General features: G+C 38.9%; 1 protein-coding gene across 4 annotated transcripts in view; it reads right to left on the bottom strand.

The window, feature by feature from the left end:
- Nucleotides 1-27303, bottom strand: part of TSNARE1 (t-SNARE domain containing 1) — a 298847-nt gene that overhangs the window by 72789 nt on the left and 198755 nt on the right. For 3 of the 4 annotated variants that reach the window (XM_016431917.2, XM_056820747.1, XM_007488404.3), the window contains one exon: nt 5325-5510. In XM_016431917.2, the coding sequence (XP_016287403.1) occupies nt 5325-5510 (186 nt within the window). The remainder of the gene's footprint in view (nt 1-5324; nt 5511-27303) is intronic. The other variant, XM_056820748.1, reaches the window with a different exon arrangement.

Raw genomic sequence — 27303 nt, 5'->3', positions numbered from 1 at the left:
ATTTTACCCCCATTGCCTAGCCCTTACCACTCTCCTGCCTTAGAACCTATACACAGTATTGACTCTAAGACGAAAGATAAGGGTTTAATTTTTTTTTTTATGAGAAAAAAGACATGGCATTCAATTAAAGCAACTTCATAATGACCTATTTAAACATGGTGTTAATGACAAAAAATAGATGTGAATGGAAGAAATGACTTGGACATGGACTACAATAATTTCATACAGAAATCTAACTGATATAAATCAACCAATACATAAAGTACCAGGGAATTATCTTAGTTAGGAAACATTTTGACTTACTTGCCAAGTGAAGAGATTTAGCAGCCAGGAAAGGACCAGTTTTAGAACATAAACTCATTTGTAAAATCTAATTGAGGACAAGTGGAAGATTTTGAGTGGTGTTGCTTTTAAATTAACAGAAGGAAGCAATAGAAGATAAAATCATTCTAAAGAAAGCATGGCAAAAGATCTAACTAAGAAAGTCACCATGAGGTCATTTATGGCTGAAGACAAGGAAGACGACAAACTGAAGCAAAATAGAAAACATCTCTAACTTTTTAAAACAAACTTTTTATCATAAAGGCCAATGGAATCATGACATGGACTGCATCATAGATTCAGATATGCTTATAGAGAAGGTGGAAATAAAATTTAAGAAAAGGAATATGAGAAAAATAATTGGAATAAACCAAATATACCTAGAGAAAACTTGCACAGAAGAGAATGGGCATTGAGAGATAGATTTATGAAATACATGAAGGCAAATTACTTTAGATATTGAGGGAAAAAATCAGAAATCTTATTAAGAATAAGACAAACAAAAAGTAACCAAGAGAATATATTAAAAATATAAAGACAGAGATAACTGGTAGGAAACGTGTGTGTTCCAATACCTTCATTATGTTAGTGAGAAAGGTTTCCAACACACTGGAATCATTCTCACACTGAGCAGCTGGGTGGTACAATGTATAAAGCACTGGACCTGGAGTGAGAAAGGCCAGAGTTCAAATCTAGCCCAATACATTTACTAGCTAGGGCAAGTCACTTAACCTTTGTTTGCCTCAGTTTTCTCAACTGTAAAATGTGGTTAACCTACTTAATTCTCAGGGTTGGTCTGAGGTTCAAATGAGAGAGTGCTTAGTACAATACTTGATAAATGTTTGTTTCCTTCCTGTGGTATGAATTTTTTAAAATTAATTATTTTTTTTTTACCAACTACATGTAATAAATTTTCACATAAGTGTTCGGATGTGATCCAACTTGCCTCCCTTCCTCCCTTCCCTCCTCTCTCGCAGGGCTGGCAAGCAATTCTATCTGGATAATACATGAAAAACACATTTCCAAATAGTTCGTTTCTGTAAGTGAATAATCAAATAAAACCTAAACCCCAAAACAAAAATTCAAACAAACAAGTGAAAAATTGTATGCTTTCATCTGGATTCTGACTCCTGAATTTTGGAATGGTCAGGCAAGGATGGGGTGTGCTCTGTCCCTTAGGAATAACTACAACCACATGAATGAGACATTAGATTCATTGGACTATTTTGAGGCTGAAATGAAAAATCAGGCCCAGAGGAACCATTTGTCCTGTAGGCTTCTCTAGCTCTTGAAGGATGAAACGATCATAAAGTCAAACCAAGAAAGTAACAGCTACTCTGCTTTTGGCAGAAAGAACTCTAGCAGATGTCCAAATAAGTGACAATCCCTGTGCCTAGGATATTCTGCCTATGTGTCAGACTTGAGATGTTTCCCAAACTTTCTCTGCTTCCTCTTTTCATCCACGTGGTCATTTTTATAATCGAGACAATATCACATCTGTTTCTTCCTCTACAGATCTTCACCCAAATGTTCTCACAACAACAAAATCTAAGAGTTGGAAGGAATCACAGAAGCCAAATCATACTCAAAAAGGATCCTCTTCTAAAGTATTCCAAAGGGAAGCAACCGAACACCACCTGGATAGAGCAGAGCACCAGGTCCGACATCAGGAAGACCCAAGTTTAAATATAGTTTCAGATACTTCCTAGCATTCAGAAAATCATCTCACTTCTGTTTACCTCAGTCTCCTCAACTGCAAAATGGATATCATAATACCCATGGATGTGAGGATCAATTGAGAAAAGACATGTATGACCCTTAGCACAGTGCCTGGCACATTTTGGATGCTTAATAAATGCTTATTCCCTCCACATTCCAGTTTTGGACAATTCTAATTATCAGAAAATATTTCCTGAAATCAAATCTAAAAAACTTAGAAGTATCAACCATCATTCTTGGATCTGTCCTCTGGGGTCCAAGAAAACAATATTTTTTCACATTACAGCCCTCCAAATATTAAAGCAGAGTCATTATATCGACCATGACTCTCATCTTCTCTGGGTTAAATAGATTCAGTTCTTCCAACTGATCCTTATATGGAATGGTCTTGGGGCCTTTTTCATCCTACTCAGGCATTCTTGATCTTATCAGTGTCCCAAAGAAGGGCAGATTTCTGATGGTCTACCACCTTATTCACAGAAGCCACAGCACTCTTAATGCAGCCCAAGGTCACATTAGTTTTTGTGACTACTATCCATATTCCTGACCCAGTGCCTAGTACACAGGAGGCATTTAATAAATGTTTTTTTGAATTGAACAAAATATCAGTCCTCTAAAATTTCAATGTTATTTTTTTAGAAAGTGAATCTGAGTCTTCTGTCTAATCAGAACCATCCCCAAATCTGTGAGGTTGATTTTTTAATCCAAATATAAGACTTTACATTTATTCTTATTGAATTTCACCTTATGCAATTCAGCCTCATTAGTGTTTTGCTTGTTATAATCTTTTTGGATCCTGTCATCTAGTGATGTTTGTTAATACTTTCTATCATTGTGTGACCTATTCATCTGAAGCTTCTTAGACTTCTTCCCATGAGCATAACTCCTTAGTATACTATGCCACTCCATTCCTTAAGTCATTGCCAAGCCATGTGTCTACCAAACCAAATTTCAGTGCTTATCTATGAGGCCAAATTGTCCTCCTTGAATTAATGTTTGTGTTTTATTTACTTTCCTTGCTACCTATACCTCATACGTATTCATAGAGAGATCTTTGACCACTTATTTTTCTGGCTGGTCCCATTCATAAATTTTATCTCCTTTGAATTTCTGAACATCTCTATTGATATTTTTCTTTTTATTATATAACTATTTACTATGGTCTCTATGGCATACACATGCAGGAAGCTTTTTCCTTTCCCTCTACTTTTTTTGGTTTAAAGTCCTTTTCATTAGATTTGTAAGATACAGAGAAAACATATTTTCAATATCTGTTCTTAGATGCACTCCATCCCTTGACAGAAGTTTACCATTCCTATATTTTTATTAATGGTTAAAAACCCCATATCATTCTCAGACACAGTTTTCTCAACTTCTGGCTGTTTGCTCCCCAAATCTGCCTTTCTCCCAGTAGCACTGAGAAAAACAGTACCAGTGCCAATAAACTCATAATTCTGAATTTAAATTTGTTGCTCTGCCATTTACCTGCTCTGAGTGACCTTGGGCAAATAACCTCTTTGAGCTTCAGTTCTCTCATTTTGTAAAGCTGGGATATTAATACAGGCACTTATTACCTCCCAGAGGAGTTGTGAAGAAAGCACTATGCAAACTATAGTATATGACTATATGCAGTTAAGGGGGCCTATTTTTCAGTCTCTCTTGTTCTCTTTCTCAATCTGTATATAGGTAAATATGTAACTATATTGTTGTTGTTATTCATCCTTCATTTTCAAAGAGGAGCAATGTCTTGACTTGTGCCTGAATTGACTGATGAGGCAACATTGCACACAGTCACTGGCCTCACTCTCTCTTCCAATGATCAAAGTCCAGGGGCAAGATGAAAGTCAGGATGATTGGCAATGGCCTGAGGCACAGTGGATGACCTTGGTGTTTTAGGTGTCTGACCAAGCTCTGGGTGAACCATTGCACCTACTTCAGCTGCCTTCATGGCTGTGAGAAAAATTGATCTCATCCCCCTGTTCCATGGTGGGAAAAACTTCACATGCTTGGGGTAGAAACCTCCCTAAGTCATGAATGAGTTTGATGCCTCTTGTGACCCTTACCTGGTTTAGCCCATCTGCTGAGATGTTTGTGTGGCTACTGTGGATGTTGGAAGTTGTGTGAAAAATAGACAACAAAGGTGGATGAGCAACCCTGAAAAGGGCCTGGCAAGCCCTCCCACCAGAGGTGCTAGTCCTCCCAGAACACTCCATGTACTCCTATGTGACAATAGCTATCTATGCACCACACAGATACACTCTCACTCTCACATTCCCTTTCTCTCTGTCTGTCTATGTCTGTCTCTCTGTCTGTCTCTGTCTTTTTCTGCCTATCTGTCTGTCTCTATCTCTATCTCCTTCCATTTATATCATGCTTACTAAGTGCTTTAACCATTATTATCTCATTTGATCTTCACAACAACCTGGGAGATAGGTGCTATTATTATCCCCATGTACAGATGTGGAAACAGAGGCAAACAGATGTTGACTGACTTGCCCAGTATCACACAGATAAGTGGCTCAGGTCAGATTTGAACTTTGGTCTTCCTGATCATATGCGGGCCAAGCCTTCTGTTCCCTGGGGAAGACATGTAAAAGAAATATAACAATAAAAATGAGACAGAGGAGGAGGCTAGCAAGCCTTTTGAAGCCTTTCAAGGTATCTACTGTACAATCAAACATTTTATTAATCACTTATACATGCGAGGATTTGACTGGTGGTATGGAAGAAACAAAGATGGTCATATCCCTCTTACTGGTCTTCCTTCTCTGGCCCCAAATCAGAGAGTTATCTACTTCCCTTCCTAGAACAAAACCTGTTGATATTTGAATAAAATATCACTACTCATGTTCTTGTTTTGGCTCAGAGGTTAGATTGAATTAAAAAAAAATTTCATCCAACTTCAACTGTCTTGGAATAGGTACCACTGCTCAGTCTATGTGAGTGATGGCTAATGGTCCCTTTGACTAATGATATCTCCTCCTTCTCCTCAAATATGAGACAGAGAGAGCCACATGCTACTGTGCTATTATATGCATCCATAAAAGAAACTTTAATCCTCAAAAGATACCTCATTTCAGCATGACTTGATGATGTTCCAAGGGCCGATTTGTACCTATGAGAAAAACTGAGCTATAATGCAGAGATGACTTGCTCAGAGTTATACAACCAGCCAGGGTCAGAACTAGGACTCGAACCTCAATGTCCTGAAACCCAGGTCCTGGGACAATTGCTTGGGAGCATCTCTCTTGCCTTTATTCCCAATGGCAATGATCTTGGCTCACCTCATTCTGCTGAACAGCATCTTCCCGATTCCTGAGAGTATCCAGGTCTTCATCGGTGATTTCTGGGAGCAGGGCTTGATCCTGGCTCTGCCACATACTGTCACCCCCATTAAAGATCTTCTCATCAGCCAGGTCTGCAAATGGGGTTCTGGGACTCTGCTGCTGCTGTTGCTGCTGCTGCTGCTGCTGAGGAAGGAGACGAAGATCAAAGTGAGTCTCTGCTCTGCTCTCATTATATATTAGGATCTTGCTCTAAGCGAAGGGCTTTGACAATTTGGAATCTCCATAAACATTCACTGATCTGTAGACTAGAAGAAAATGTGAAAGGTTCACGGACCATGGCATAGAATGACTTTAGGATAGAGCACAGAACATTAGTGTTGGAAGAATCTTAAAATATAGACTATAGACCACAGAATGTCAGCATCAGAAGAGACTTCAAATATAGATTGTAGTACATAGAATGTCAGAGGTGGAAGGGACTTAGAACATAGGATATCTGAGCTGGAGGGACTTTATAACAAAGAATGTAGAATGGTGGAGCCCAAGAAGACTTTAAAACATGGAATACCAGAACTAAATGGAATTTAAAGCATTGTAAGTGGTACAGATATGATAAATATTAGAATATAAAAAAATAAAATGTTTGAACTGGAAGGAATCTTAGAATAATGAATGTCAGACCTGGAAGAGACTTTAGAAAATGGAAAGGAAGTCATATCTGGAAGACAATCTGAAAGACAGAATATAAAATGTTAGACATTAGCACATAGATTATAGGATAAGACATTTTGAAAGGATTTTAGAGCATGACCTAAAAGGTTCGGGCTGGAAAGGATTTTAGAATAGAATGTCAGAACTGGAATGGAATTTTTAAACAAGAATATAAATTGTTAAAGCTACATATATATTACAACACAGACTAGAACCCAGGATACATGATATCAGTGTTGGATGGTACTATTGAAAGCTGGAAGGCATGATGGACCAAAGAATGCAGAATCTCAGAGTTGGAAGAAGTCTCAAGGTAGCTTCATGATGACCAATTTGACCACATCATTATAGCTGATATTTTTCTTCCCCTTTCAGGTTAAGAAAAAATACTTCCCTCACAATCACCTTTTGAGGTAAGTCATGAATGGGTTATTGCCATCATTTTATTGATGGGAAAGCAAAACACATTCAGAGATTCTGTGACTTTCCAAAGTTGTACAGATAGTATAAGACCCAGGATATCAGCCTGTGTCCCTAGATGCCAGACTTGGTGTATGGAACATAAAATATTAAAGCTCAACGAGACCTAAAAGACCATCTAGCCAGCCACATTTATTAGAGAGAGGAAATGATTTGCCTATGAGCACACAAATAAGTGTAACAAAGGCAGGACTCAGAGCCATAGGCAAGGCAGGAGCTATTCTCCCCTTTTGGAAGATAAAGAAACTGAGACCAGAGAAATCAAGTGATTTTTTCATGTAAGGTTTTGGATTTGGGAGGGAGGGAAGTCAAATAAAATATTTATTAAGCAATTACTGTGTCAGGCACTGTCCTAACCACCATGGATCTAAATAAAAACAAGCAAAACAAACCCTGCCTTGGGGGAGATTACATTCTTTTTTTGCCTTTAATTTCTTTTTATTTTAAATTTAACAAACACCAAAATGAGAGAACATGTCAACATATAATATGGGGACGAATATTGTAACTCAGGGCTCAACTCCCAACAGCAAAGGTAAAAAGTACTGGGTTTAAGTGCTTAGGTTCTATTCTTGACAATCTCATCACAGATATAACTAAATGATGAATTTCCCAGTAGACATATGGAAGTAGGAATCATCAGAACATGAATTTTGAGGGTTTGGGCTTACATATGATTGAGAAAGGGATGAGATGGCATAGGGCAGCACCATGTGTGTTAAGAATCGTAAAGAAACCAATGATGCTGGCATGGGAAACAAAGGAGGGAAAAGGTTCACTGGATGCCCATGGTGGGGGAGGTTTAGCTTTTAAAACCCTTCCCAAATATCATCTGGCTCCAACCTTCCTTTTCAACTTCAGTGAATATTATTTTCTTCTACTCTGGGATCTTGCCAAAGTAGCCATCCCCTTACTGCTTCATTCATTCATGGTACTACATCTCCTTCCCATATGTCTTTGCATTTGCTGCCCCCATGCCTAGAATGCACCCAGTCATTACCTCATTCTCATTCAGTTCATCTCCTCCTCTGGGATAAAGGTTGGGCAATATCTTCTTCATTAAGCCTTTCCTGATTCCCCCACTTCCAACCGAATTTCTAGTGCCTTCGCTCCCAAAGTACCTTGTATTGAATTACGTTCAGTGTTATTTATTACCTTTATGCTGCATTTATTTTTATTACTTATTGTCTCTCTCATTAGAATGTAAACTCCTTGTGAATAGTGATTATTTTATTCTTTGTACTTGTATTCCCAGTGCTTAGGATAGGATGGGCACATGGTAATTGTGGATTGACTGATAGGAGTGGAACTTAAGTGATGCAGCAAGAGGATGGTAAGGAACCAAATCATACTGAAATTGTAGCTAAATCCAGGGAACAACCCCTCTTCATGGTAACAGCAATATGTATTTTTAGGTGAATATAATGATGGGGAGGAATCTTGGCCTAAATGATTTCTGATATGCTGTGCATCTTGGCTCTACCAAAAACTTCCTGTGGGAATTCTAGCAAGCCCTTTTTCCTATCTTTGCCTCAGTTTCCCCATCTATAAAATGAAAGGGTTGGATTAGATAAACTCTAAGGTTCTCTCAAACTGCCATTTATTATTATGTCATTCTAGTCCTGACATTGTTGTACATTCATTTCAGACTCTCCATGACCTTTTGGAGCTTTTCTTAGCAAAGGTACTGTAATGGTTTGCTATTTCCTTCTCTAGCTCTTTTTACAGATGAGGAAACTGAGATCAACAGCTATTATTGTATGGCATGATCTCTAAGTCCCTCATAATAATAATTGGCCTCCTCTGGTTGCTCTCTAACTTAACATTGCCTGTATTAAAAATGTGTGGTCACCACTAAACACATGTTTCTACATATAGTATAATACATTTCTTTTTGTCCAAGGTTGTCTAAAATGTTCTCCTCACAATACCCATATGAGGCTAGCAGTGCCCATTTTACAGGAGATGAAATGAAGGCTCAGGGAAATTAAGTGACCACCCAGGCCACAAAGCCAATAAGTATATTCCAGGTTTCTCTATTCCATTGTTCTTGCTACCTCAAGCTGTCTGCCCTGTCCTCACCTTTCCTGAGTCAGGTCTTTCCTCTCTTGATTGAAAATAGGTAATAAACTCCTTAATCCAGAGATGGTGGAACCTGAATGACTTCTCCTCATGCCAGAAAAAGCATTACAAATGGGAACCCAGGAAAGCTGAAGGCTAAAGCTTGTGAAGATGGGATTAATTCTCCCCTGCCCAGTTTTAGATTTAATCACCAGAAGTCTGTATATACCCCACTTACACTTGAGTGGGCGACGTCTGTGACCAACATGTGCAATAGTGGGTGACAAATCAGAACCCACTGACTGCCCCCTGGGCAGTCCTAAGCAAAGCTTTAGCTGTAATTGGTACACGTAAAATGTAAGGAAGTCACAGGAAGTGATGAAAAAGAATTGTCTTTAAAAATGCCAAGAAATTCCTATGAAGACATCTTTCGCCTTGAATTTCATCTTGAAGGAGCTCTAGCTTGAGACCTCAGATTCCTTCCCTTTGGACTGACACGTGGGTGAGTGAAAAAGGCTGACTCCTTTCCTGGATTTTCTGAAGGGGCTAGCCTCAGGAGGCCTCCACTCTTGAGAGAGGCTTCTTGAATCCCCAGGTCTTGGCTCAAGGCCGAGGCCTCTCTGGCTAAGGACTAATTAGCTTTGCCTGGGTTGAGGCAGGGGTTGGAGCAAAATACTTAGTGTGTTGGGTTAGATATCTTACCCTATTCTCTCTCTGATTTTCTTACTTTCACTCTATATTTTATAAATAAATTGCAAAAAAAAAATCATTTTGGAATTGATTAAATTCCTGGCAACCCTTACAAGCTAAAGCCTGAACAATCAAAGATGGAATCTCAGGCATCAATGGGAAAAGTAACCAGAATCAGAAAAATTCATCCTCTAATTTTTTTTCTCAGGTTTTCAGGAATTATCCCTCCTGCCCCTCCCCTCCACTCACAATCACTCCCCCCCACACACACACATATGCACACACACACACACACATATCTGACATTTTTCAAATTATTAAACATTTAATGAATATGTGTTAGGGTAGTTATATATAGCAAAGAAAAGGAAGGAGGGATGGAGGGAGGGAAGAGGGAAGGAAGGAAGAAAGAAAGAAAGAAAGGAGGGAACGAATGAACAAATGAAGGAAGAAAAAGAGGAAAAAAACAACACTGGAGCCAAAAACCTGATTTTGATTTCAACTCCAATACTATCTCACTTACCCTCTCTGAGCCTCAGTTTCCTCATCTGTAAAAGTGGGATAATAAGTTTTGAACAACCTATCTGCCAAAGATATGGAAAAAGGTTTTGTACTCCATAAGTTATTATAGGAAAGAGAGTTGTTATTACTCAACTGAATCAAAGTAAATGAATCCATCAGCAAATAAAAACAGAGCAGAACCTTCTAGGTCTCCCCACAGACAAAACTCTCACTCACCCTTTTCATCCCTTCATATATTGTCACCCCCCTATTATTCTTTGACGCTTAAATTCTGAGACAAGATTTTGTACACTTGTTACCTCCATTTCTTCATCTTCTTTCTCTTCTCTAAGATCCTTTCCAGCTATAAGAATCCATGAGTCTATGAACCTTAAGACACTATAAAATTGGGAGATATCATTATTATTAGTACTTCTATTGAGTCAAAATAAAAATAATAGCTCCCATTTTCCATAGCACTTTATTACTTGTACAATCTGTTATCTGATCCTAACACTTGACTGAAACTGCCTTTTTTCAAGGTTAAACTCTTAATTGTGAAATACAGTGGCCTTATCTTGGTCCTTATTCTACTTGATCTCTTTGCTGGTTTTCAGGATGCCAGCTACCTTCTCCACCTGGCTGTCTCTATCTGAAGATGTCAAATTTAACACATTTCAAAACAGTTCCCCTAAGCCTACTCTTCTTTCCGGTATCCCCATTTCTACTGAGGACACCGCTACCCGTCCAGACACCCTGCTTTGCTATTTGGAGATCATTCTTAAGTTCTCTTCCCTCTTCCTCATGCCCTATATTCTATCTTTTTCCAAAGCTTATAATTCTAAACTTGAAGCTCTCACATTCATTTTCCTCTTTGTACTCATGCAATTTCTACACTAGTACAGAATATCAACAGCTCTCTTCTAGATTACTGCAAAAACCTAATAAATAGTTTGTCTGCTTCTTGTTTAGGAGATTTTAATTTGGGGTTCACAGACTCCCAAGGAATGAACAGATAGATTTCAGGGGCTCTGTAAACTTGGATGGTAAAACATACATTTTTAACCCTTCCCTTCTTTTTTAGAATTGATACTGAGTATTGGTTTCAAGGTAGAAAAGGGGTAAAGGCTAGGCAGTTGGAGTTAAAAGACTTACCCAGGGTCATAGAACAAGGAAGTATCTGGGGTCAAATTTGAACCCAGGACCTTCTGGTTCTATATCCACTGAACCACTTAGCTGCTGCCTAATGAGTCTTTTAAAAGGGGCTATAAAGTTGAGTTGATTGTGTGGATATCTAGTAGAAGTAAGCCAGGTAAGACCTTGTCACTGTTGACCAGGGTAGCTGCAGTGAGGGATGGGGAGTTATTAGGTGTTTTATGTGGCTTTCTCTGGATGTTTATGGCCATGCTAACTTGTATTGTGAATGTCCTTGGGAAAATCTTTTGAGCTAAGCTAAGCTGTAAGCTGAGGTTTGGGGCTCCTAGAACACGAAAGGGCTGTGTGATCATGACTGTCACAACCTCAGTGATAGTTGTGTCCCTGAGCCCACCTGAACTATTTGTTAGGTGAGCTTGTGTCTTTGAATACAGGGCTACAAAGTTAGGAGTCACAGGGCTCTGGCATGACCAGAAAGGTAGTAGCAAAGAGGAATGTCCTGGATGTGTAATTACTCTGTAATTATAGAAGTCAGTGACCCCCTGTCCATCACTATCCCTGGAGGGGAAAGACTAGAAACCAATTGAGCTAGACTGATTCTACTCAGGGTGAACTAATCTAATTAATGAACCTGAGTACAGGTGCCAGCCACTTCTGCCACTTCCCCTCATCACTGACATGTTCACAAGAACCTGATGGAAACAGTTCTGAAGCTTTGGTTTTCAAAATAAATTCTTAGTAGTGACAATGTCCAATCTGGCATTCAGGATCTTCCAGTCAGTTCAGTTTTACACTATAGACACCCCACCATTTATATACCCTGGCCTTTTCTATCTCCAGGCCTCTGTTTATGTTTTTCTGTGACTCCAGAAAAGTCCTCCCCATCATTTTTTGCTGTGGAAACTACCCATTCTTCAAAGCTCATCTCAAATGCGATCTTCTTCCAATGTAGAAGTTCAACCAACAGAGCTATTTACAATGATGAGACCTATGTTTCACATTCCTGCCTTAATGCTTATGAGATATGTAATTTACATATACCACTTTTTCCTATCTAAGCCTCAGGTTCCACAAACATCTGTAAAATGGGGGTAAATATCATGACACTTGCATTACCAACCTTCCAGGGGTGTTGTGAAGAAGGCATTTTGCAAGCTTTAAAGCTCTTTATAAAAATGAGTTGTGATCTGTATCAACTTTCTACCTCCCCCATAATTAGTACAAAGCTGTACAAGAGAGCAGTCCATCAACAGATATTTGGTGTGTTCAATGAATAGTGGGAACATTAAGCTTGCTACTGACAGCATCTGTAACGACCCAGTAGTAATATACTTTTGCATCCCAGATGAGAGATAGGTGCATGGAGTCTTGCAAAAGGTTCAAGAATTCAGGCAGTGAATCAGTAGCAGGACTAAGACTAGGGACCAGAGAGAGAGACAACGAGGCTTGACCCAGTGAGCATAGAGGAAGCTCAGTTGGTCTGGAGTGGTGAGGGCTGGGAAAGGAAGTTGTTCTCGCTGCAGTCTCTGCAGGTGGTCATCTCCAACATGTCCTTCCCCCATCACTCACTGCTGGGACTCAGCAAGATTTAAAGTAGAAATTCATCCAGCAAAGCCCCAAAGCAATTACAGCCAACATGGCCTAAAACAGCCACAGAACAAAAGCCTGGGGACGAGTAAATCAGTTCAGAAGCCTTGAAGTGGGGAAGAGGAGGGAGTCCTTCCTGACTTCTTTCCTATTTTCTTTTGCCCTTGAGGTAGGGTCAGGTAGAGACAGGAGAAGGTAAAGCGAAGACTTAGAAATGGGTTTCCATTGAACTCTAGGGCTAGAAGAAATGAAGAATGAGGCTTGATACTGTGACGGGAATAGGGAATGAGGGGCCATAATTTAAGTCTTATGGAGGTTAATTAGGGGGGGCAGCTACATGGCACAGTGGATAGAGTGCTAAGCCTGTAGTCAGGGAGATTCATCTTCCTGAGTTCAAATCTGGCCTCAGAAATGTACTATCTGTGACTCTGGGCAAGTCATTTAACCCTGTTTGCCTCAGTTTTCTCATCTGTAAAATGAGTGTGGGGAAAGAAATGGCAAACCTGTCTGACATCTTTACCAAGAAAACCAAAATGAGGCCGCTTAAGAGTCAGATACGACTGAAATGACTTCACAAAAAACAAAGGCCAATCAGTAGTCACATAGAAAACTGGCTATGATAGGCCACTTTTCTATAGCACTTTGAAGTTTACAACAAACTTGTCCTTAAATAACCAGTGAAATTGGCTGTAAAAATATTATTCTTATTTTTGAAATCATAGGAACAATCAATGATGCCCTATGTTCAAGAAGCACAAGAAATGCTACAATTGGATAGAGGGCAGGGCTGGCTGTAGAAACAGAGAGAGACAGTGAATGGCCAGTCCAAGTTCTGCCCCTGGGCCTTCAAGATAGAAAAAGCATACAGGAAGGTATCTAGGCCATTGGGTGGATCTGTGGAGAATCCATGGGAGAATATGGACAAAGAGCTCACTGGATGAGAAGATATAGATAAGCCATTTGTATTAATGGAAGGAAAAAGTGCACTGATGAGATCAGTTACATTCTATTATTGCAAGGGCCAAAAGATTTTAACCAAAAGGGGCTTCAAGCTCATTCAACCCCTTCAATTTATAGGTGGGGAAACTAAGGCTCAGAAAGGGCTATACAGCTAATAAGTCTTAGAGTCCCAGATCTTTTCATGCCAAAACTAAGGCCCTCTATGTTACATCCTTCTGCCTCTACATAATTCACAGGATCATAGATTAAGAGCTGGCAGGAATTTCGAAGGCCACTTAGTCCATCCAACGCCTTCATTTATAGAAGATGAAACTTGGCTTCAGAGGGGCTAATTGGCTTAGCTAGGGTCACAAGATACAGAGGAAACATCGTATTCACTGGAGAACTGGCTGCCTGAGAACATGAAGTTTGCTTCTCCTCTCAGTGGTGACTCTCACAGATGAGGCAGACTACAGATTTCTCTCTCCTTTCTATCCACAAACCCTAAGCACAGAGGTAGGCATGGAGTACTTACCAAATACATTCATATTGAATGATACTGCAACCTAAGGTTGAGATTTTGTCTAAATATGAAGATCATAAAGGTACACCCCTAATCCCATTTCAGTTTTTCCAAATAGGTAGTATTTCTCAGTCTGTGACATATCCCAGAACTCAGGATACAGCAAATATATCACAGAATGAGCCCTGTCAAGGGTGCGGAAGTGAAGGAAGGAGACTCAGAGCCTACAATGAGAGAATCTTAAATCTAAGAGAATAGGGCAGTGTTCCTAATCAATATCACCATGATCTGTATCACTCCCTTCCCAACCACCATCTTTGCCTTCATCACCAATATCACCCTCCTTCTCATCATTACTATCATTATATTGATCTCTAACCCAGGACATCATCACCATCATCATCTTCAAAATGGACATGCCACCTTTATTGAAATCATCAAGCCAATTTTGTTTCCACCATCACCATTGCAAAGCCTACCCTGCTGATGGACCCCATCAATGTCTGAGATTGAGGCATTGATGAGGACATACTAATCAATAAAGACCATGACCAAACACTAGTTATTAGAAAATAAAAGTCAATGGATGCAAAGGAGTTTCATAGGGAGACCATCCCTCTTTAATAGGGACACAGATCTTCCTCGCCTCATATCTTTGGCCCTTGAAAGGCCTATCAGAATCCTCTTGTAGAGGCCACTAGGAATCTGGGGTAGGAAAGTCATGAATGATTTTGCCCAGCTGGCGAGCAAGGCTATCATGGCTTAAGGGCACACCTCATATATCCCAACTATTAGTAAGGCTAGAAAGAAAGGACCTGAGGGCAGTGGTTAGATAGAAGAGATGAGTCAATTGTGAATAAAAGAAAGAAATATTGTGGTTCAGGTGACAGTGTCTCACCCTCTTTAACTGGGCAGAAGCATCCCTTTTCAAGCCTTGAGACAATCTTATTGGATTTTTTTTAAGAAAAGGAAAATTTTAAAAATTGAATATATTTTAACTCCAGAAGATTTATATAATGTTAAAGTAACTACCATTTGCAAGCACTTTAAGAATTGCAAAGCACTTTAAAATTAATATCCCATTTTATCCCCATAACAACCCTGCAAGGTTGTTGCTCTTATTATCCCCATTTTACAAATGAGGAAATTGAGTTTGACAAGAGTTCAGTGACTTGCCCAAGAGTCAAATAAATATTAAGCCTTTGAAGCTGGGTTTGAACTCAGATCTTTCTTACTCCAGGCCCAACTCTCTATCCACTTCACTGCCTAGTATAGTGGACTGAACTTATCCTGGAGTCAAGAAAACCTGGGTTGAAATCCTGTCTTTAATACATATTAGCTGTGTGACCTTGGACAAATCATTGAAACTATCAGAGTCCAAGGAAATAGTCTAAGAATATAAATCATAGTAGATATTGTGATCTGTTTCATTAGGAAAGAATTTTGAGATTAGGAATCTCCTAGATGGATGAAATCACAAATCTACACTACCACCCCCCTCAAAAAAAAGTGGGTGTGTGTAGAAGTTCAATCAATGTAGTTTTGTTTTTTTTTTTAAGTAACATCATTATATTTTAAGCTTTGAATTAAGACATTCTCCCTGATAGGCCAGCCAGACTGTGAGTGGGCAGATATTCTCTCTTGGACCATAAAGTATACACATAATGCATTTGCACATATAATTATGTGTCTGTGTATATCTAAGTCTGTTTCTAGGTTCCCAAACCTGTGCATGTGAATATATCAGTATGGGCGTGTTGGTGTATGTCTATCTGTGTCTGTTTCTGTATCTATAAACCCATGAGCACTGAGGGGCTGGTCAGCATGTATTCATGTATATCTGTGTGTCTCTACATGTGTATGGATCTGAATGGTGTGTTGGGCTCTGCTACCATAGGTCTTGATGTTAAGGACTATGCCTGCCTCTGTGGCAAGGTTCATACCGTTTTTGTCTCTGCATTCTCAGGGCTTTGCACAGTGGCTGGTCTAATTAGACACTTACTGTATGTGGAGAGTTTACTTCTGTGTAAGTACGTGTAAACGTGCATGTGCTCTTGGGCACTGATATACTCTCTGGTCTGTGAATGCGGCGGGGGATGAGAGGGTCTACGTGTAAGGAGCCATTCCAAAGATGCTTTGGCCGCCTTTGTCATACAGACTTGTTCATTTCCCTGTGAATTTTCAACAATAAAGCTCATTGATACAGGGCCAGCAGCCTGTCCTGTCCCTCTTAGGGCTACTCAGCCACTGCTCGCCACCCCCTGCTACCACAACACTCCTCTCCCAACTCCCTCTCCCAACACACATTCAGGGCACAGATAAGATGCCACAATTTCTCTTCAGTCAATTTTTTAAATGAGAAAAAAAAAAGAAAGGGTACAGGAAGAAATGGGGGTAGAGGGCAGAGGGAGAATCTGAGGCACTGTTTAATCCATGGAAAACTCTCCTAAGTGTCTTTCCAGAGCCCATGGGGAGGGCTGCTTTCAGATCATCAGGGTCTGTCCAAGACTCCCTGAGGATCTCCTCTAACGATCCAGGAACCACATCAGAAAATGTGAATAGTGCCTGGCTCGTGACAGACATTTCATAAATGTCTGTTGACTGACCTTACTGATTGTGTGACCTTGGGCACATTCACTGCCTTTCTTTGAGCCTCAGTTTTTCCAACTATAAAATCACAAGAAATCAATCAGCCTTCTCATGAAGACTGCTAGCAAGACGGAATCCATTATATCCTAAGGCATCTTACTTCTTGATAACTCTTTCTGTTTAGAATTCCTAATTCCTAATAATTCCAGAAATGTGAGAATTCACTAAAGGATTCTCAGAAATTCTCTATTCTTTCTAACCCTTGCATCTGGGATTCACTCAAGAATTCTGAAGTTGAATGGGATGCCTCTGAGATAATGGTTCTCTCTTCAAGAGAATATTGGTTGATTATTATAGGGAAAGAGGGGATTTTGTCAGGTTTGGGTCACAGTCAGTGATATCCTGGAAGTGATTCATAATAGCTTGAGAGAGCTGGTTGTTAAATTTTCAGTGTGAACATTTATACCTCAGAAGCTGGCAAACACTGTACAGATCAGGTCTTGAGTTATTTGCTTTGTTGGCTGCATAGTCTTAAGAAATCCATGGAAAAATGTTAATAAACTTAGAGATTAAACATAAAAGTGAGTCCTGAATACAGCCTCCTGATATTCCAAGCTGGTTGTGAAATATTCACCAACACACTAACTGTCCTTTGAATCACCTTCCAATTCTGTGATTCCTTATCTGACCCCAAATGATATCTTCTTTGGGTTTCAATTTCTTCTTTTGTGAAACAAGAGTGGATTACATACTATCTAAAGTACCTTACAGCTCTGAAAATTCAGGATTCAATTATTAAATTTCTTTATGACCAATTATGAGCATGTCAAAGACATTCAATGATTCCCCATTAACCTGAGGATAAAGAGGAAGCTTTTTAGCCTAGGATTCAAGGCCTCCATGATTAGGCTTTCCCACCCTTTTCCATCCTTACCTCACATTATTCTTCTATATTCACCTTCCTATACAGACAATTCAAGAGACATTTAATAGAAGATAAATAAAGGAACAGTAGTCAAAACAACACAGTTCCTGGAAAGCATTCAAGATCAATCAATTGTCCCATGAATCTAATCACCATCTCTTTGCCTTTCTTTTCTAAAATGTTCCTCATTGGCTACACGTGTTATAAATTAGAAAGTAAGTTCCTCGAAGGCAGGGAATACATCATGCCTGCCTAGTGCAAACCCTCATCATGTCACACCTGGACTATTACAATATCCTGCCTTCTATTTATGCTATCACATTGCACAAATTAAGAAATAAAGTGAAGTAAGAGATCAAATTCCAAATTTGGGGAACAGGTCTTAGTCTAACTTGGTTGGAATGTTGAGTGTCTAAAAGAGAATAATGGAAGTTAGGTTATAAGTAAATGTACAAATCTGATGGGGAAAGGCCTGGCTAAGGGTTTATATTTTGTTCCAAAGACAAAAGGAAGCCACTTGGGTGTGAAAAATTAATACTAGCCTAAACCCTTCTAACTTGTACCCTAAAATTGACTTTAAATTTTATAAAGGGAGAGTTTCATTTTGAATTTGAAATAACCCATTCAATGATTGAATTAAATTGCAATTCAACCCTATCCTTTGATTGAATTAAGAACAAAGGCTGGTACTGCTCTGTCAACAAACTACTTATGATAGATAGTGTGTGTGTGTGTGTGTGTGTGTGTGTTGGGGGAAGAGTGACACCCTAGGCCTTTAGGCTCCCTCTGCTTGCCTCTTGTCCCTCGTGACTCCTAGCATCCAGAAGACCAGCCTCTAATTCAGACTGAGGTCAAAGTCTGTCAGATCACAGGGGCTCAGAACAGTGACACCACAAGGAGCATAAACTGGACTAGGGAAAGGAAGTAGGCCTCTTTTATTTTGGACTCATAAAGAGAGGAGAACTCTGCCAGGTGTGCCTGTGATGTGGCTGCAAAGCTGGGTTAGGCAGAGGTGGCTGGGAGAGCCCGGGCATACACGTATGACATGCTGGGTGTGAAGCTAGCATTGCCAGCTGGGGGAGGAGGTTTCTGAAGGAAAAAGCTGGCCCATGTGCCTTTTCTTTCTCTGGCCTGCCTTTTATTATTTAATAAATAATTATAGATTAAGATACAGTCTCCAAAGAATTTTAATGTTAACAGGGGAGTAATGGTCTAGAGATAGAGGATAGCTTAGAGGGGACATGAGAGGAAGGGAGAGTATTTCAGAGATAATCATGAATCCTCAGGCTAAGAAGTCATGAGGTCCCAAACAAGGAAGGACAGTGTCTTTATAAGTGGAATAAATGGGGAAGATGCAAGATACATAGAAGAATCAATCTCCCATTTCCTGTATGGACTTTATACATTCCTTTGGCTCACGCATTCTTTGTTGTCTTGTGGACCCCCCTCCTGCTTCCTCTCAGCTTATCCAAATCTTCAAAATCCTCTAAGATTCATTTCAAACACTGCCTGACCATTGATTCCTGCTTTTCTGGAGTCCCTGCAGCGCTTCCTAGAATGGCCTAAACTCATAGTGATCAGGTAATCATTTGCTTAAGGATAGCCATTGTCACTTATCTTCTTTTTCATTTAAAAAAATTCTGGATTTAAAAAACACCAAATAAAATGTGCATTTATATATACAAAAAAAGAATAAGAAAGAAGGATTGTACAGAAAACTTTGACTATTTCATATGGCTTGATTTTTCCCTTTAATTATAAAATCAGTTCACAATGTAAATCCCAAAGCTGCCCGTTTTACTAATGTTTCATTCTGGCCTTCCTTTTCTTCTGTTCTTGGCATTTAAAAATACTTCAATTATCCTCTATTATTTATTTTATTTTTCTTTTTTGGTAGCCTTATCACTATCCACACCCCTCTTTTCCACCTCATAATTGAAAAAAGAAGAAAAGGAAAAGAAACAAAAGCTTGGCAACACATATATTACAAGTCAAGCAAAACAAATCCTAGATTGGCTATATCTGAAAATGTAGGTCTCATTCCTTTCCTGGAGTCCATCACTTCTCTGTCATGAGGAGGGTAGTATGTTTTATCAGTCCATTTGAATAATATTACTTATGCTTTCTGTATGACTTTATCTCTCTATGATACTATAAGCTTCCCCCTCCCATCAATAAGGTCTTCCATCATTTCCTGACTTCCTTTATTCATAATCGCCTCTAATGTTCCACTGCCAACACCTGAATTGAGTTCCTCATTAACACCTACTTGAATAATTCTAACAGCCTTAGAATAGGCCTTCCTGGTTTTACCTCCTTCTCTATTCAATGCTTCCAGGATAACTTTTGTTTCAAGTCATAAATCCAGTCATGCCACTCTTCTGCTCACCCGCACCAAAGATACTCCCAAGTAAAATTCAAACTTTTCTCCCTAAAGTTCCAGGAACTTGACATTTGCACCTCATCTTACTTTTCCAGTCTTACATCTTACTACAATCTTCCACCCATTCCTCAAAATAGCAACTTTGCCTCCTGAATATGCCATGAGAGTTCCACTGTGTTTTTCCTCTACTGGTCCCCTGGCTTGGAATAGCCTCCCTCTGGTTTTTTGACTCTTGGAAACCATTTCCTCCTTATAAACCCAATTCAAAAGTCACATCTTCCATGAAGCACTTCCTTAACCCCACCATTAATAACAACTTTTTCCCTCTGATATTACATGGTATTTTGGGCTCACCTTGCATCATCCTTTCCTCCTGGACTTTAATCCTTAGGCAAGGGGTCTTTTCTTGTTTGTCTAGTATTCTGGTCACAGGACCTTGAATGTAGTAGATGATTAATAGCCCTTTATTGTAAGATGGATGGATTCAGTACAGAAAAGTAAAGGCAGAATTCTATCTTAACAATGACCTTCAGTGCTCCATTCTAATCTCAGCTCTTTCACAAAGCTTTCCATGAATGGGCCTATCTAGCTCCCATCTGTCCAAACAATGTTTCTTCAGTACTTTTTCATGTCTGTTTTTGTTTTTAACTTTCTTTTGTACACAGAATCAGAGAAGGAAGAGAAGCCCTGTTTCAGAACACTTTCCTCAGACAACTCTGTGACTCATATAATATAAACATTTTATTATTCCCATTATACAGATGAGAAAACTAGCCTACAAAAAGGTGATGTGATTTATTAAAGTTCACAACTTAAGAGGTGTTGGATCCAAGACTTGACATTGTCCTCTAGGCTCCAGGATCAGTGCTCAATGCTGGGTCTAATAAAAGGACTTTAACCCTGTTTCTATAAAGAATCCCATCTGAAGGAATGATGAGCAATGTCACCTTCCTGGGGCATCAGGACCTTTCCTCAACTAGTGAAAAGAACTGTTGTCCTTGATCCAAGGGCTTTGGCTTTACTAATTTCAAAACCATTATTCTTTCCAGACGGCCAGCTCCAGGCACCAAAAACTGTGACTCTCCCAGACTCTGAATGGGCTTGCTACCTTAGTCCCAGAAAAAGAGCTACCCTTAATTTCTAGTTACTGTCTCCTGTCCCCTGCTGCCACCACAGTAAATAGATGCCTTGTTTATCATCTGCTTCCAATTTAGCTCTTTCACCTTTTCTCTAAACAAACCAGGCCAAGGTCTATTTCTATAGTTTTTTCACCAAGTGTATGAAAATGGTTATTTCACAAAGGAAAAGAGAATACACAAATTCAAAAAGAAAAGATCAGCATAAGCAACATTCTCATACTAAATGGTCAGACTTGCAGCACCTTGATGAGTTCAAGACACCAGGCAATAATAAGAATTAAAGGGACTAATATGTTCTAGGACCTGTGCTGAATTAGATCCTGGGGTATTGACAGAGCTGACAGATATGATGGCTTAGCTGCTCCTGTCTGCCAGTGATCTTGGAGAAATCATGGAGAATGGGACCAATCCTGGAGGCCTGGGGAAGGGCAAAGGTTAGCTGGCTTTTCAAACTACAGGCTAGAGTCCTTGATTGAAATTCCTGGTGAGATTTGAGAACATGTTTTTAAAGGGATGGTTAGTGAATATCTGGAAATATCTGGAAAAGATAATGGTTAAGAGCCAGGAGAACAAGTTGTGATAGATTAACCTCATTCCTTTTTTTGACAAGGGCATTAAAAGGATCCACTGGAGAAGAAAATAGTAAACCATTATAGTATCGTTACCAAGAAAACCCCATGGATAGCTATGGTCCATGGGCTCATGAAGAGTCAAACATGACTGAATGACTCAACAACAACAACTCTGAGTAAATCAAGGGAGTAGGTGTTAGATAGAACCATATCTGTTTTTATCTAGTGTTGAACCAAGTATTTTACTAAGTTCCTTGGGCTATGTTTATGGACAAGAAGGACAGATAGCACCTACCTCACAAAATTGTTAGGAGAACAAAAATGAGATAGTCCTTTTTGTAACCCTTATCTTCTGTCTTAGAATCAATATTAGGTATCAGTTCCAAGGCAGGAGATCTGTAAGGACAAGACAACTGGGGTTTAGTGACTTTCCCAGGGTGTTACAGTTAAAAGAGTGGTTGCCTTAAACTGTGACCGTGAAAATATGGTTTCAAGACAGTGTCTTGATTTAAAACAAAAATAAGGTGGTCGCCATGGGAAAAATTCCCAAATATGAAATACCCAAGTCAGCTGGGTTTTATGAGATTTTAATTAATACAAATGAAGGAATTATATAAAAAGGAGAGAGAATAAGAGAAATATAGTATGAAGGTCCTAGGCCAAAATGGCCTAGGTCTGAGCCTTAAGAGAGACTAGTCAGTCTTTTATCAACTCACCACACGATCTTTCCAAGCAAAACTCTAGTGTTCAGAGAGACCCTCCAGTTTAGCTCAGTAGTTCAGCCACCAAGAGAGAGACCAGCCTCTAATTCAGCTCCATAACTGCATTACCTTCAGAGGCCTTTCTGACGTCCTTTTAAAGAGAATTTTCTCTTATGTCACATCTACCAGTCACAGTAGATGTTTTCCAAAGGACTGACCATTCTTAATTCACACCTGAGTAGTCTAAACTTTTGAGTAATTCACACCTGAATAGACTAAAACCTCACACCTCTTGCTAAGCTTGCTTGAACTTTTAGTGATTAATTTGACCTTCATAGGTACTTAGCACCTTTTTGTATTGGATCCAAAAATAGACCCAGCTTAAGGGTTTTAGCTTCATTTTAAGTATGGGTTAAGTACTTTTTCATTGTTCAGTAAGGAGTTTACAACTTTATCTTCCCTTAAAGTATGCCTAAGTATGGGTGGAGTAATGTAAAGTTCTCACATACATTCCTGACTAAGTACCTCCATTGTTTAAAATGGGGAATAGCCTTAACCAAATGTTCTAAGGTAGAGCCTGAGAATTTTTAAGATTCACAAGTCTGAGAAATTTTAAGATTCACAATCCCCCCTGATGATCATTGGGAGACTAGTCTCCCCATTGATCATTTAACATAATCATCTTGTAGTCCTAAACACACTTCTAACTACAGATATATACAATATTCAATTTTCTAAGAGGAAATTAGAGTAGTGAGAGATGAATAGAAAAGAAAGCAAAACCAATGTTTTGCTAGGCACATTGACAAAAAGCCAAACTAGGGGCAGTCCCTTTTGGCATAAAAAGTGTACATTTACAATAAATTTTCAATCAAACTTCAGTTCAATCAACCACACCCAAAGTTCATTCTTGATCTTCTTGATGTAGTGTGGATTTTCCAGCATCTTTCTGCAACAATTCATTCTCTGGATTTAGGAGTTATCAAGCTTCTTCCTTGAAGATCTTTTCTCGAACAAAATCAAAATCTTGGTTTTTTTATAAAAATACAATCTCAAACAAAAAATCAAAAATCTTGGATTTTAAATTAAAATACAATGGTCACAGCTAGAAAATGTCTGAGGTCACATTTGAACCCAGGACCTCTCATCTTCAGATCTGGCTCTCTACTCACTAAACCCTCTAGGTGCCCCATAAAATAGTATTTGTAAAATATCTTGCAAAACTTAAAGTGCTATAAAAATGCTTGCTATATTATATGCTTGGTACTATACTAAATGCTTATTGCAAGTATTATCCCATTTGATTAAGAACTTTAGATCATATTACATGGAAATTAGTTAAAGGAACTGGGCATATTTACCCTAGAGAAGAAGAGAAGACTTAAGAATTGGGAGATGTGATAGATATCTTCAAATATTCAGAGGACTATTGTAGAACAAAGATTCAGCTTATCTCACTTGGCCCTGGAGGGCAGAACCAAGACCAAAACTAGAAGTTGCAGAGAAAATTTAGAGTTAATGCTGGTGTTGGCCATAGGAAGGGTAACCATCCAACAAAAATGGAATCTATGAGCTTATGACAGAATGATTTTTTCTTCACTGGACATCTATATCATTTGATGGTTATAGAACAGATTCTTGTTCAGGCTTTGTTTGGTAATTATATAGTCTCTGAGGTCCCTTCCAAATTGGATTCTGTGATTCTGTGAAAGATTCTTAAATTTCAAAGTCATTTCATTTAGATTTAGTTCCTAGAGCTTGGCTTGGAGCCATGATCCCCTAAAGTGAAATCCATAGCTTACAGAGCAACTCTCCTTCCCCATCCTTGGGGAAAATATGTAAAGAGTACCTTCTGCCCATAATGTCTGTTTGGGGCTCACTCATATGTATATCTAGACATATCTCAGAAAGGTATTGACTAAGAGACAAGATGGTTTCATTTACATATATTCACTCACATGGAAGCTCTTAGTTGGATTAATTTGGTGATTTCTTATTCCAAGATTATTCTCAGCCATTCAGGAAATCTGCTGATTGCTAGAGATCTGGCCCCACTCACATTCCTACAAAATCACAGGCTCACTAGGAATCTTGGGTGTAACTTTAGACAAGTCTCTAGATCTCAGCTTTCTCATCTGTAAAAAAGGGGAGGATGAATTCTAAGTCCTTACTATCTTAAATTCTTCTCATATCCTCCTCTGGGGAGGGGTAGAAAGAGCTATCACATATGATGAAAATGAATCTCATTACCCATACAACAGAGCAATGCCACCAGCCCTGACTCCAAGGTCACTCAGGTTGACTTTGCTGGCTGCATTGTCTGTAATCCCCGTTTCACTTCTCTTCTCACCTTGGTCCCACCTTTTCTTCCTCTTCAGTCTTCCTCCACATACTCTTTGTCTATATGATGATAATACTTCTCATTTCTATAGTGCTTTAAGGTGTATAAAGTGTTTTCTTAAACAACTCTGTGAGGTAGATAGTATAAGTTAAAGAATCAGAGGCCATCCATATGATCTATACCTGAGTAGGAATTCCCTTCACCAACATCCAACTCCTGCCCTGAGATTTCCAGAGATGGGAAACTCATTACCTTTCAAGGTTGTCCATTCCTCCTTTAAACAGCTTTAACTGTTAAAGCCTTTCTTGACATCATGTCTAAGCTTGTCTCTGCAATATCTGTTACTGCTAGATCTTCACTCTGGGACCCAAAACATATATCTTAATCCCTTTTTTAAAAGACAGTCCTTCAAAAGCTTGAGGCACTCAACAAGCATTTATAAGTACCTTCTATGTGCCAAACACTGTACTAAGCACTTGACAATACAAAGAAAGGCAAAAGATGGTCTATACTCTTAAGGCATTCACAGACTAATGGGGGAGACAAAATATGCAAACAACTATGAACAAACAAAATGAAGAAAAAGAACAAATTGGAGATAATCAACAGGAGAAAGGCATTAAGATTAAGGAGTAGAAGGAAAGCCTTCCTATAGGAAAAGGGGTCCTCTATAATTTTTAAGAGGGTAAAAGAGAGGGTAGCTAGGTTGCTCAGTGGCTAGAGAGCCAGGCCTGAAGAAATGATATCTTGCGTTCAAATCTGACTTTTGATACTTCCTAGTTGTGTGATCCTGGGCAAGTCACTTAAGTCAGATTGCATAGTCCTTACTTACCTTCTGCTATAAAGTAAGGATTTTTTTTAAAAAATAGGGTGTAAGAAGACCAAAATGTTTGAGAACTTTTGTTCTGGGTAGCTCTCAACCTATACATTGCAGAGAAAGTGCTGATCTATGTTGGTAGAGAAAGTTTCCTTATACTAAATGAAATCACAGGCTCTCTCCAGGCCTTATACCTATGATCAACTCAGGTATTTTGCATTGATCACTATTGGATATTGCCATGTTTCAAAACTATTGGAGATTTTTTGGACCCTGATCCTGATTCTGTCATTTAGAACATTAACCATCTTGGCTTCAAACCATCCATAATTTTTTATTTTATTCAAGTCATTTATAAAAAGTTATTGACCAGATCAGGACCAAGGGCAGAGCACTCTGTCTACCACTAAAGAGTTTCATGAAAGAGGTCATCTAGTGACAAGTATCCATAATAAGTAGTAAATGACCATTATCAATTCCTTTCCCAAGAACAACTTCAAAGGTAGGATGGAAAAGAAAGTACCAGGAGTTCTGGGTATCCAAAAAGAAGGAAAAGGAGGCATAGAATGGGGGAAAGGCTGGAACAAGGAGACTAAAGGCCAAGAAACAATCTATATCAGTTTAAAAAGTCAGCAGAGGTCCTGCATTCATTAAATATCAACATAAACTCTCCATGCCCATCCAAGTTACTATACTTGACTTAGACTAAAAATGTAACTCCCTCCCTCCATTCTAAAGGCAGGAAGTCCACAGAGTTCCTAATACAGACTGTGATTCATGAAAGATTTTGAGATTATGGTAATAGTGATAATAATGATGATGATAATGGTGATGATGATGTTGAGTTAGAAGGCGATGACATGAATAGTGATGATGGTGATTACAGTAGTAACAGTAAAAGGGAAAGGAGGATGGTAATGATGGCAATTCATTCAATATTGAAGACAATGCTGAAGGTAAAGATGATGATGAGACTGAAGATGGCAATGAATGCTTGGTGCAATGAGAATTATTAAGTTATTCTGATGGTAACTGCAGTAGTAATTATGAAGATAAAGATGTTGGTAATGACTGCAGAATGGATGACAATGATAGTGATGAGGAGGAAGGCAATGATTATGCCCACACAATGATAATAGCAAGAATGTTAAAATAATGAAAATGACTATGAAGATTATCAGTTTGTCAGACAGCTACCATTTATAAATAACCTACTATGTGCTAGACACTGTGTTAAGCATTAGGGAGGCAAAGAAAAGTTAAAAGACAGTGTCTTATCTCAGAGTTACTCAGTCTAATGGTGAGATAATATACAAACATGTTCAAACAAGGCAGTGAAAATATTCAGTGAGTATATGTTAGATAATTATAATGTTGTTTTAAAAGTCATAAATAAAAAATATTAATTGGGAAAATAATATTGTGAAAGTGATGATCATAGTGTTGTAAAACTAAAGCTGGTAGGGACCTTAGAAGTCACTGAGTTAAACCCCATCAATTTTTCAGATGAAAAAATTATAGAGATTAAAGAAATAGCCATGAGTCCCACAACTTGTAAGAATTTGAGGCAGAACTGGAATCCAGGTCTTCCTGACTCCAACCTTGGGGATCAGTCACTGTACTATGATGCTTCTTAACTAGGTTGCTAATGGTAATTTTATAAATCTTTCACACCTATACAAGTTTGCAAAAATCTTTATATGCATTACCTTATCTGAGCTTCATGGCAACTCTAAGAGGTAGACATGATCATCTTAATTTTGAAGATAAGAATCTGGGTTCAGAGAGAGTAAGCAAATGGATCACACAATTGATAAATCCAAGAGGTGGGCTTTTGATTCAAGACTTCCTGAGACAGGATG

This window comes from Monodelphis domestica, chromosome 3, assembly GCF_027887165.1.
Source record: "Monodelphis domestica isolate mMonDom1 chromosome 3, mMonDom1.pri, whole genome shotgun sequence".
Lineage (NCBI taxonomy): Eukaryota > Metazoa > Chordata > Mammalia > Didelphimorphia > Didelphidae > Monodelphis > Monodelphis domestica.
Note: the sequence above shows the minus strand (reverse complement) of the source record. Positions and strands in the feature narration are given on the sequence as shown.